Source organism: Morchella importuna (genome assembly GCF_003444635.1).
Source record: "Morchella importuna strain M04M26 chromosome Unknown Morimp01GS042, whole genome shotgun sequence".
NCBI classification, from domain to species: domain Eukaryota; kingdom Fungi; phylum Ascomycota; class Pezizomycetes; order Pezizales; family Morchellaceae; genus Morchella; species Morchella importuna.
In genome coordinates this window covers 2,517-15,891 of record NW_025763439.1, presented here as the reverse complement: position 1 = coordinate 15,891, position 13,375 = coordinate 2,517, and the positions used below count along the sequence as shown (strand labels likewise).

At 46.2% G+C, this 13,375-nt stretch overlaps 1 protein-coding gene across 1 annotated transcript; it reads left to right on the top strand.

The window, feature by feature from the left end:
* Nucleotides 1–2,271: 2,271 nt before the first annotated feature.
* LAJ45_10113 (uncharacterized protein) lies at nt 2,272–5,960 on the top strand (the record flags this gene model as incomplete). Its single annotated transcript, XM_046119644.1, has 15 exons — nt 2,272–2,342; nt 2,432–2,479; nt 3,224–3,584; nt 3,650–3,751; nt 3,920–4,003; nt 4,053–4,121; nt 4,168–4,271; nt 4,333–4,421; nt 4,481–4,510; nt 4,563–4,670; nt 4,731–4,904; nt 4,954–4,978; nt 5,029–5,628; nt 5,679–5,855; nt 5,930–5,960. The coding sequence occupies 15 exons, from the start codon at nt 2,272–2,274 to the stop codon at nt 5,958–5,960; spliced, it is 2,073 nt and encodes a 690-aa protein (XP_045967094.1).
* Between the last annotated feature and the right edge of the window lie 7,415 nt (nt 5,961–13,375).

The following is a 13,375-nucleotide window of genomic DNA, read 5'->3' as shown; positions in this document are numbered from 1 at the left end:
ACGTGCCTGTCCGCTAAAATGTGGCTGTTGTCGTACGTATATACTCGAGTTTGAAATTTTTATAGGTGGAAACGTTGCACAGACCACAACGTTGTGGCCGCTTGACACCGATCGTTGAGAAAAGTCATACTCGTAAAGTGCAATAAAAAAAGAAGGCCCTCGGAAGCACTTGTTAGGTGTATAGCTATAAGACCAAGCAGTTAACCAAATACTCGTTAAAGAGACAAAGACAATCCACTATCAACACTCATTCTCTTGACCATATACGATAGTTCCTATATCATACCTATAATTTTAATACTTCATCCAACGTCCCTCCCATTGCGCTCGACAACAATTGGGCGACCGGCTTCCTCCACGCACCTACCAACGTACTCATCTTTGTTTAGAGGTCGCTATATGCATCCTAGACACCAACATAATACTTCTCATCACATCACCGATTCCTAACCCTTTCAAACTCAATAGCTTCTTATTATGAGGGGTGTTTCTCTCCTCAACTTCGTGGCTTCATTTAGCTTCTCCCCCGATGAAGGGCAACCTGGGGAGTATATTTGCACTTACCCGATCTCCGGTACTTATGGGGTCACGCCTCGCTACCTCCTCTACTTGCTCCTGATCATTTGTGCATTCCTGCACAAGTTGGACTGGCTTGTAGGTTCGAACCTCGTTACCGTCATGCTTTACAGCGCCACGGCATGCATCGATTCCTTTTCGATCGCAGCAAAAAGTCGCGAGTCGCATTTCCTTGACCCTGACATCTTTCCAACGTTGGCCATAACCATGTTCAGTACTCTTGCTGCCTGTTTTCTCCTCATGTGGTCATCCTCCATTCGGAGAGCAAACGAAAGTTCGAGGCTGATCGTAGGTCTGTGGATCATGTTGCTGACAGCGGGGACACTCGCTGGTTTCATAGTATGTGGAACTAAAGTACATATTGTGGAGGATCGAACGGCGTGTCCTGCAGGGATATCGTTAAGAGTTCAACAACAGCCTTACTGGGGAAGCTATTCTGAGAGTTTTTCCTTAGCACTAAAGACCTCAATGGCAATTCTTCCTCTCAATATAATCATGGGACTTACGTGCGCAGTATATAAAGAAGGCCCACTAAAATTGACTCAACGACTGTCCGCCTCGAAGATTTATATATGGTGTTCGGGCGGGGTTGTATTTGCAATCGTTCTCGCATTACAGGTACTTGTGTTGCTTGCCCTCTTGAACGTCATCACTTGTCTGGAAGGACATATGTTATCGATTCATGGCTGGCCACGGGGGGAGTGTATGGCGAAAGTAGGACAGTGGGGAGCAATTGCTCATGCAAGTCTTACCTTCGGGGCCGGCGCGATAGTGGGACTATATAGGTGGAGGAATGAGAGAAGAGGCGGTTTTAGTACTACTTCCCTCTTGCAGAAAGCTTCAGTAGAGACCAGAGTAGTTCGCATGTCGTCTTTCGTATAATTCATGTTTATTATTTGAGGTATGTCGGCGGTGCAGTTAGAAGTACTACATTTCTTACATAGTATAAATGTCCTAATGACTAGATGCCACAGGTCCAACCAATATGTTTTCGAATTTTTTGTTCTGTGCCAATCATAGTCTTTGATTTGCCAAATACACAGAAATTCATATAGATGACTCCTTGACGGGCGCTCAGAGGAGTGTCAAGAATTTTTGCTATATCCCCAACCCTAGCCCTGTGCCAAGCCTTTATTTCTCGCCTGTCTCGCTTGGTTGGTTTCTTTCGATCCTGCAACATCCTCACTCTTGTTTTCAATCGATCGCAGGAAATTACACAAGGGGTTTCCATATCTTTTAGCCTTTCACAGCTAACCTAGAAGTCACTTTGCAGTCACCTTGCGATGTGGCCGTCCGCACCCGCGCTTTCCGGAGGCATGTTACAAGCTCCTATTTTGGGTTAGGGTTTAGCAATAGGTTCAGAAACGTTCTTATCAAAATCACGAATCCCGCCAACCTCTTACTTTTCATGCACTTAAACTTGTTGTATTTAATGCTCCATTTCAACGGCTGAAAAAATTGGTTGCTCTTATTTCATGAGCAAGAACGTGGTCCCAAAACTGCATTACCAATCAATGAACCCTTACATGTGATCCAACCAGATACGGCGGCCGCTGTTGTCTATATTGTACTCATCAAACTAAATTAGAACCTCTTTTTCTACCACCACCTTCATTAAACCCATTAAATGATTTGACAGAATACTGCGCACAACGCCCCACAAATCACAGGCCCTTCGCCCACCAGGGATCCGTCATGGTCTGTCACTCGCATTATTTCTTACCAAGACCAGAGCAGCGTCTAGCCGGGAATGGATTAATCGTCTTGTAAGTCTTGACTCGCTCTTTTCTCTACCGATGTAGCTAGAATTTTGGGGAATTGCGCTCAGTGCCACCCTCGATTGACCAGCCAATAGTGGAATATCCCTAGAGCTCGTTTTGGACACCGGGATAGAATACGAGGAGTAGTTATAATTGGAAGAGGGTGAGCTATTGTGGTCCACGGGGGACGGATACTCGAGGTATCGCCTCAAGGCGTCTAGACCTACCGCGAGAGACTTTAGGGGATGGACGCAAACAGAGCGAGCTACTCGAGGCTGCTAAGTGGATAGTTCTCATGAAATATGAATTATCCCCTCCATTACATATAGTATCATTCCCCGAACTCCGCAGCTCAGTCTTGTCAAAGTTATCCCGAGTGAACCGATGATAGATATATTCATACCCCACCGGACAAGTCGTATACCCTGTCGGTAACGACAACGACCCAAATTGTGACCAGAAGTCGAAAGACTCACAACGTCTGCACTATTACTAATGAGATCGCCAAGAAACAAGAAAGCACCCCTTGAGGGTTCTACTGACTGGCTTCAGGTGACTGTGACATCTCCCCCTTTAAAGTTGCAATCTGGTAATATACCCAGTTACACTTATGTTGCAAGAAGAGAGGACCTCTATACTACAACGCTTGGCACTAGGATAGTAGCTAATAGGATATTTTCCTCTCGTCTAATTTAAACTGCCAAGGACTCCACTTACTAATCGTGGCCTTGTTACACAAAAGCAAGGTATTATGCGCCAATAACCCCGCATTCTCCAGGTGACAATTATTTCAGCCTTGCTACAATAACCGTTCGAGTACAACGGCGATATCGCGATAAAATAGGCCGTACCACTGAGAAGTTCAAAAGCTTATTTCATTGGCGCAGCCAATCTTCTTCACTACAACCCACCCCATCTCCTGCCACTGCTTCGACAACAGCCCTGCAATCCTCGAGTGCGCAAGGCTCAGTACCGACCCCAAGACCTGTCTCGGCCGCAGGAAAACTACAGACACCTCCCCATATCCCACCCTTGCTGAGCAATAACATCGCCCATACCCGGGATGCTGCACCATCATCTTTGGAAGTCCCGTCCATAGCCGGACAGGCTGGACAGACTCAATCTGTAGTTTGGCATGGTATTCTCCCCCTGCCTGGATCCATACCTTCTATTACAGTCAATGGACCCCCGTGTCCTCCTAGGATAGCCCAACAACCAGGTGGATTAAACACCAATACTTTAAATCAGGTACCTACTCGAGAGTTGTACCTATTATATCTTAATGTTCACCTGCTGATATCATCGTTAACTAGGCCGTGACAAGCACCGGCCCTCCGATTGCACCCCCTACTGTTAATCAAGCCCATTCCTTATGGAAGCAAGCTTTTGATAAGCTATCGGAAAGCGAGGCAAAGGTATTTATTTTCATCGACAGCAACGGAGAACGCTTTTCTCAGGAACTGCTCGACGCTATCACGGCGCAAAGAAATATCTGCCAGGAAAATAGATGGAAGTTCAAGTTCCGAGGCAAGGAAATCATTGTCCGGGATCTCGCTGATAAGCTACTTGATTGGGTTGATAAGTTCAAGAACATCGGCGATGTCGTGGTTTCTTACGACCCGTCGCACGCGGCATTACCTTGGGCCGGGATACGACTTGTACTGCAGGTATGTGTGGTGGCGAGCGATAAATTCGGTGGTTCTAATAATACAATAGATTGCCCTTAATGATCGTGAAGCGATGGGTGTCGTTATGGTCGGCCTGGAGAGAATTGCAGGATTGTTAGTGAGAAATTCGGTTCATGAGGAGCTTTATCTGAGGTCGAAGGTAGTCATCACCGGCCGGGAAATTTGGAAGAATCATTGGTCGAGCTCTATTATTCTGTACTTCAGTTCCTTGCTTGCGCAAAACAACAGCTCGGGAGATCTACGACTTGTATGTTTTGAAGCAGGCCTCTCGTCCCAGTGGAGTTTTCCGATGGCTGATGATTTCTAAGCGACATGGAAGGAGGGAAATCGCTGTTTGAGACGATGGAGGAGAGAGAAAGGCTCTTGGATATGGAGCTTAGAACTGCTGATAGAGAGAGTAAGTTTGCTATACCTGCTTGTTCCCATCCTATGTACTTACTGGTGGTGGTTGTCAAGTCCAGATGCACGAATATGGTGTAGTTGAAGGTAAAGTATATAGGACCCAGAGAGACTACCGCGTAATAAATAACAGTGGTAGGCCAGCACAATGAGATGATGGCGTTTTTGAAAAGGCTAGGAGCCCCCATTTCAAGGATCGATCTTGGCCTAGCATCCATGTACAACGAGATTGAAGGATTCAATAAAAGTGCATTCCCGAGGTATATCTCACAGTAAGAATCTGGACTAACCAGTCAAAAAAATCCAGGGCAGGAGAGATTGAAGATATTGCAGTGGGTCTGCGATGCTAGATATATTGAACATCACAATCAGGCCAAAAAAGGCCTTTTGGATCGGACTGGACAATGGCTAATCGATAGGCCGGAGTTTCGGAATTGGCAAAACTCCAGCGCCTCGGGTATTCTGTGGCTTCGGGGCATGCGTAAGTGGTCCAGTAGACCATCTCTATACGGTACTGACAGTCTTTACAGCGGGTGCAGTGAAGACGAAACTCACGTACAAGATCCTCATTCACGAGATGTAGCGTTAAGCTGACTAGTCCATAGGTGCATGGTTATAGACCATTTGACGTCATTATGTCATAAATACGAGCCTGTGGTATATTTCTACTGTAATCGTAACGAGTCCCAACGCCGGACGCCAGAGGTTGTAATGCGTGCCATTGTTAAGCAACTCTCTGTTGTGCTTCCTGGAGATGACCAACTACCAGAAGTGGTCGTCCAAGAATATAAGGGTCGGGAGAAAGAAGGGCTAGCAGACGGTGCTCTGAGACTGTCGGAATGTGAAAAGCTGATTGTGTCGCTCCTCGATATACACCCACAAACAACCATCATAATCGACGCTTTAGATGAGGTTTATCAAGACAAGCGTTGGACATTAATATCCTCCTTGCAGAAGCTCATAGTGCAATCGCCTAGCTTGGTAAAGGTGTTTGTTTCGAGTAGAGACAACCTTGAAATCAGGTTGAAGCTTGAGGATGTACCAAATATGTATATTGAAGCGACGGACAACCGTGGAGATAATACCCGCTACGTCATGAGGGAGCTGGAAAGTGCAACCGAAAATCGACTGTTACTTACTGGTGAAGCCCCAGAAAAACTGAAAGCACTTAGTGTTGAGACCAGTGAACGTCACGCCAATGAAATGTAAGTTTTGAATAGCTTTGTGCAACTTATTTATTGACTAACATTCAAAGGTTCCAATGGGGCTACCTACAGATCAAACAACTGTATCATTTCAGGTCTGAGGGCGACATCATTGAGAGATTGGGGAAAACTCCAAGGACTCTGGAGGGGACATATTCTCAAATCTGGGAAGAAATCAGAAGCGAAGAAAATAAGAAAATGCAAGAGGTCACAAAGAGAGCGTTGATGTGGGTGATATGTCTTGAAATAGGGCGCTCGGCACGTTTCATAGTATTGGAGGATTCTCACCATTTCATTACAGTATTTGTCATTGGCGTATGATTCACTCATGACTCACTTTGCTATTAGTTATTTTATTACTCACACATCCATGACTCATTCTATTTCCTTTGTACTACCTTTCATTTGGTATAACTATGGGGCATTCCCTCTTAGCTAGAGCAATCAACACGATCAATTACTTTATTTCTCCTACATACTTTCTCTGGATTATGAGCCCGGAGACCACTTATCCTTATACACTCTTCACAATTTTTACCACAAGATATACTTTCTCCTTTTACTCTCAATCATGTCTCAGAGGAGAATCAAAATTCCCGCACTCCCATGCAAGCCAGATAGTCAAGACCATTACACTGTATGGAGGGACCTTGCTACCCGTATTTTGAAAGTTCACGATCTGTGGAATTTGGTCAATGGTTCGAGTAAGCGTCCCGTAATGACCACCACCACTACTGTATCCACCACGACACGACAAGCTCCAGGAAGCGCTGCTGAGGCTGAAGAAAATGAATAAGAAACCTCCGACAATGCCGAAAAATAAGTGACTGGGACAAAAAGGATAACATAGCGGTCGTATTCCTCCAATCTGACTTCAAATTCGAAGTTATTCTCACACTGACACCGGCCAACACTGCCCATCAACTTTGGACTCAACTTAAGGACAGATTCGATCGGAAAACCATCGCTTCCCTTCACTCGCTCCTTGCTAAAGTCGTCACCCTACAGCACACATCCGACAAGGGTATCAAGGAACATTTCACCCAGTTCAACCCTCTTTGATCATCTCTCCTCACTAGAACTATTAGGTATACAGAGAAGACCGAGGATCCACTCAGTTATTACCTTCACCAACTCGCATTTGTTTCAGAAGCGAAGACATGCTTTCTTCTCCTCACACTCTAGCACGAATCCCTCGGATCAGTGCTTGACAATCTGCAAACCAAGCCTAACCTCACCTTCGATAATGTTTACGAAAAGCTGTTGGATCTGGACTCACGGCGCAACAATGATGGAAACGCCACTGGAGAAGCCTATACTATCAAGCAAGGAAACCCAGGATACGGAAACAAAAATAAAGTCAGGAAGGCACGTGACAAGGAAATAGGAAATCGGGATACCACATACACTTGGTGCAGCAAGAATGGAGAATACACAAAACGCAACACGAACAAAAATTGACGGAAACTCAAAGCTTTCAGAGACAAGGAGAAGCCCGCTGCATCTGGAAATCTCAAAAGCGCGTCCGGTACTGCATTATACTCATTTCTGATGGGGTGAACTTAGGGTTAAGGTTAGCCCCCCCCATCCCCAAAAGCACGGAAACCCCTATACTATGCAGTTCTACGTGCTGTACAGTCCCCTTCACCCACTTCCCCTTTGATATATAGGGGACGTACGGTTGACTTGCTTTTGCCTCCTAGAACAAGCGTCGTGAAGCGATTGTTTTACCTGTATGGATGCATTGCGTCCTGACCGAAAGCAAGTTTGCACCTGCAATACATATAAATTTGCAAGGTTTCACTACTTTCTCAGGTATAACTCTCACCTCCACAGCCTACACATTCATAGCCCGGGCTTGCACCACCAACTCTCCGCCAACGAATCCAGATCAGTAAAAAACAATGGAGTCATATATAATTAGCTGTCAACGGTGCACTAATGCCACTAATCTGGGCTCTCCATGCTCCCTGTTGTTTCCACCTACCATTGTTAACCAATATCTGAGATGACCAATCATGCTTTGCTTATTTGGGTGATCTGAAATACGATATATGCCGTAACCTAGTTCTGATTCCTTGGTCAGTGGCGAATGATATTAAATTTGACAGATCATACTGTGAGGATTCCCCCTTCATACCTCAGCTGTCGGTACCTTACCTGCTACTTTGATTACCACCTTCTGCTTGCATCTACTATTAGATTTAGATAACTTTACGAACACTGCTGTAGGAACCAAACAATGGCTAGATCGAGTCCCAAATAGCTGTACAACGGAGATTTAATTGAATCTACTTGGTGCCAATTGTGTACTAAATTACCCAGTATCGATAGCAAGTAGGCACCATATTGTACATTAACTCAAGTAACAAGTCGGAAAGCCGAAATTTTTTACAAAACTGCATCAAAACAAAGCTAAATTGCGGGGAGGAGGCATTGAAGCTAGTACAAAAAAAATACCAGTTTTAGGAGCAGTCAAACAAAAGTGGTCAGCACCTAGGGTTAGTTAGGGTTAGTTAGGGTTAGTTAGGGTTAGTTAGGGGTTAGTTAGGGTTAGTTAGGGTTAGTTAGGGTTAGTTCTAGTAGGAGAATGTCGGACAGGATTTTGAGGTTGCCCAGGAACCGTCACCCCATAATTCCCGATTCCGTGCATACGGATTAAATAGGCCGCCCCGAGTCCATCGCCATCGTCAAATATGTAGGTACCGGGGGTGGTGGTCGTGATGGCAGGGGCGTAGGTGGTGGTTGGGGCTGTTGGGTAGGGTAACTCCCTCTGGTCTTGGCGGCCGAACCGGGCGAATCCCACTCCTCGATTCCGCTGTGTTTTATTACACCGACTCGGATTCTGATCTCCAGCTTACCGCCCGAGTGTGTTTTCTAACAGTAATTCGGATTTCAATCTCGGATCATGATATTCGCAATACTTGAAACCCAATATGTGAGTGACGATCCATGACCGACATTCCATATTGTGTATTGTTGCAGTCTAGTAGGAGAATGTCGGACAGGATTTTGAGGTTGCCCGGGAACCGTCGCCCCACAATTCCCGATTCCGTGCCTACAGATTAAATAGGCCGCTCCGAGCCCATCGCCATCGTCAAATATGTAGGTACCGGGGGTCGTGGTCGTGATGGCAGGGGCGTAGGTGGTGGTTGGGGGCTGTTGGGTAGGGTAACTCCCTGTGAGTCTTGGCGGGCTGTGCTGGAGCACTTCCGGCGCCGTCACTTACCGGTTGGGTACCATGATCGATGCCAGCATGGGACCGAAAGCACCGGCTCAAGCCCACGATAATGACAGCGCCCGAAATTGAACTCAATTTCAACCTCCAACAAATACACATTTCTGTATTACCATTCCAGAGAGATGCTCGTAACCCTAACTACCCACAGCCCAGCTCCAATCTCCACCAAATACAGATTTGTGAATTTCAATTCCAGATTACTACTCATAACCCTAACCACCCAAATACAAATGTCAACCCCCATCGAATACACATTTATGTATTACCATTCGAGAGGGATGCTCGTAACCCTAACTACCCACAGCCCAGCTTCACTCTCCACCAAACAAACATTTCTGAATTTCAATTCCAGATTACTACTCATAACCCTAACCACCCAAATACAAATGTCAACCCCCATCAAATACAGATTTGTGTATTGTTGCAATCTAGTAGGAGAATGTGGGACAGGATTTTGAGGTTGCCCAGGAACCGTCGCCACACAATTCCCAATTCCGTGCTTACGGATTAAATAGGCCGCCCCGAGTCCATCGCCATCGTCAAATATGTAGGTACCGGGGTGGTGGTCGTGATGGCAGCGGCGTAGGTGGTGGTTGGGGGTTGTTGGGTAGGGTAACTCACTGTGAGTCTTGGCGACCTGTCCTAGAGCACTTCCGGCACCGTCACTCACCGGTCGGGTACCACGATCGATGCCTGCATGGTACCGATTGCACCGCCCCAAGCCCACGATCATGACGGAGCTCGAAATTTAACGATGCCGAGTTTCCCCATCCTCCGCTTCGATGGAATACATGAATTTCGGATTCCGACCTCAGGGTTACCGTATCGGACGAATCCCACCGTGACTCCTCGACTCCGGTGTGTTTTATTGCACCGACTCGGATTCTGGTCGTCAGCTTACCGCCCGGGTGTGTTTTCTAACAGTAATTCGGATTTCAATGTTGGACCATGATATTCGCAATACTTGAAACCCAATATGTGAGTGACGATCCATGACCGACATTCCATATTGTGTATTGTTGCAGTCTAGTAGGAGAATGTGGGACAGGATTTTGAGGTTGCCCAGGAACCGTCGCCACACAATTCCCAATTCCGTGCTTACGGATTAAATAGGCCGCCCCGAGTCCATCGCCATCGTCAAATATGTAGGTACCGGGGGTGGTGGTCGTGATGGCAGCGGCGTAGGTGGTGGTTGGGGTTGTTGGGTAGGGTAACTCACTGTGAGTCTTGGCGACCTGTCCTAGAGCACTTCCGGCACCGTCACTCACCGGTCGGGTACCACGATCGATGCCTGCATGGTACCGATTGCACCGCCCCAAGCCCACGATCATGACGGAGCTCGAAATTTAACGATGCCGAGTTTCCCCATCCTCCGCTTCGATGGAATACATGAATTTCGGATTCCGACCTCAGGGTTACCGTATCGGACGAATCCCACCGTGACTCCTCGACTCCGGTGTGTTTTATTGCACCGACTCGGATTCTGGTCGTCAGCTTACCGCCCGGGTGTGTTTTCTAACAGTAATTCGGATTTCAATGTTGGACCATGATATTCGCAATACTTGAAACCCAATATGTGAGTGACGATCCATGACCGACATTCCATATTGTGTATTGTTGCAGTCTAGTAGGAGAATGTCGGACAGGATTTTGAGGTTGCCCAGGAACCGTCACCCCATAATTCCCGATTCCGTGCATACGGATTAAATAGGCCGCCCCGAGTCCATCGCCATCGTCAAATATGTAGGTACCGGGGGTGGTGGTCGTGATGGCAGGGGCGTAGGTGGTGGTTGGGGGCTGTTGGGTAGGGTAACTCCCTCTGGTCTTGGCGGCCGAACCGGGCGAATCCCACTCCTCGATTCCGCTGTGTTTTATTACACCGACTCGGATTCTGATCTCCAGCTTACCGCCCGGGTGTGTTTTCTAACAGTAATTCGGATTTCAATCTCGGATCATGATATTCGCAATACTTGAAACCCAATATGTGAGTGACGATCCATGACCGACATTCCATATTGTGTATTGTTGCAGTCTGATTTTACATATCCCCTTGTTAGGGTTGCTCAAAATTTTAAGCCAATGGATAACTTCTGGTATCTTACTGGATTATTTTTTCCGACCCACAAACTGAATTCTTTTGAAACATTTTAGTTTTGTCTGAGAGCCGCTAACCCCGAAATCCAAAGAAAATTTTCAAATATACTCATAAACTAAATTCTGATATATGATTTTAACAACTTACAAGCCTAACAACACCGATAAAAATTTTTGCAAACACGATCCTGTTTGTCAGTAGACCGCAGAATATACTAAAATCTTATCGCATATTTATTTGTACGGCAAGATATTGACACTATGGTCCCTGAATTGTGAACTCTTATCCCTCCCAAACTACTTGTTGAACAAAGGGAAACAATCTTCGTAACCGTAGCAAATCACTCATAACCTGGCATACACAACCCCCTGACGCCCCTCTACACCAGCGAGCACTGCAGGCAGGAAAAGAAGACTTTCACAAGTCTCTCCTGCCTCAACCGATCCGGGATATCCGTCATGTTCCAACAAGGCGTACTGAACTTCTGCTTCGTGAGAATCCTACCCACGGGAATTTTTGTCCCCCCACATTTCGCCGAAAACTAACAAGCTCAATCAACTCAATCTACTATCATTGAACAAATCCAACTGAACAATGAACCATTCTTTATATTCGCAGAACACGCCCCATACAATGAACAATACATACCCCGATATTACTACATCTACTCAAGGGTAGTCCTCCAGGAATCAAACGATAGAATAGAGCTGAACTATATGTTGCCGCTAGATTAGTGGAGGTAGTAATTGCATTACTATTATTTCAAAGTCGAATCAAACCTCCAGATTGCTCTCAGAGCAGTCGGTACGGCTTCAGAAAGTACAGTAAAACGAGTGATAATAAATGATTTGGTTGAGTGTGGAAATAATGGTAACACCGGAGAACCCCTGCCGTAAGAGGATTGGCAGTGCAAATTTACTCGCCAAGAATTGATTTCTAATTGAAGATATTGCGAGTGCTTCTAGAGCACCGCGGATATTCCTACCAGTCATCAAAATGCTTCCCTCCAAGTAATCCTGCAGTACAGCACCTCCTGTCCCAAAGCGCCCATTACTCCCAACATGATTGAAGAAGATGGAGACACTGATGAGTGTGAGATGTCTTATCGACCATTGACCCCACTGCCAGCCTGCACTCGGACTAGTCAATCGAGAACCGTTACCCAAATAATTCGGAAAGGTCTGCTCGGTTCTTCCGAAACATCCACTGGGAGGAGCAGTCCTCCGAGTGTAGAATTTCATCTCCCGAGGATCATACTGACAATTTTGAAGCACAAGAGGAGCCTGAGGTAATTTAGGTACCTGAGGTGGAAGGAAAAATTGATACTAGCCACTCAGACTATTATGATACTCTGGAGAACAACCATGAGAGCTCTTAGGAGGATGGGGATGAACCATTAGATGAACCTCAAGCCCTCCCCTTAGTCTTCCATCCAGAGGTCTCAGACTGTCGGAAAGAGCCCTCATACAGTTCAACCAACCACTGCCAGAGCACTGGGCAACGCTCAAAGGAAACCAACTGCAGTGGTAGCGGAGGTAATTACTTCTTCCGATTTATCGGTGGACGTGGTACACGTTCAACTCTATCTCACCCCTCGATGCTTTTCAACATGTTTAGTATTAGTGGTTAACGATTTAGAGAGGAACTCGTCGGCTCGCGAAAGTAATACGTAAACAAAGGAGAGCAGCACCCACTCTAGCACCCAGTCAGAATGCATGCTAAGGGGCACTCCCGGCATGCCAAAAAGCACCCCCAACACCCTCACAGTCTAGGCCCTCTGCACTTATTTATCTACATGAGTATACCTCTTCTATGCACTATATGGAGTTTTCCTTCGTGCACTCTTAAACGGAAGGTCGTCTCCCACGTACCGGACATATCGTTCTTTACCGCGTAGCGAGGTAATTGGCAAGCACTCTGTGAGCAATCGTTACAGGGATTATCGATATATTGTATTTTAAATACTTCGATGGGGTAAGACTGCTAGGGGTTAGGGATCAGAATTCCTTGACCGCATAACCCCTACCCTTACTTTCCTGATATCGACGGCGATGTAGCATCGAAATCGGGCGGAGTCCACAGTGAGTTACTTGAAGCGTGATAATTTTCAGTCAAAGAATGAGAGTGTTGTGAGTAAGTATGGCCCGATGCCGTAATTGATGTGGCGAGTGACTTGGGAGCAATGCCGGAAGCTATTAGGGCTATACGGGATTGCAGAGCCGATATTCAAACTCTAGTAGAAACGTTCAACAGGATGAGCAACACTTAGAAGGTGAGAAATAAACAGTACCAGGACCCCACCTAGGAGGTAATCAAAGATTACTTTCGAGAAAAGGTATGATACTTCTAAATGCCGGTAATGCGAGTGGTATTCTAAATGATGAACCTAATAGATACGAGACAAAAGGGGG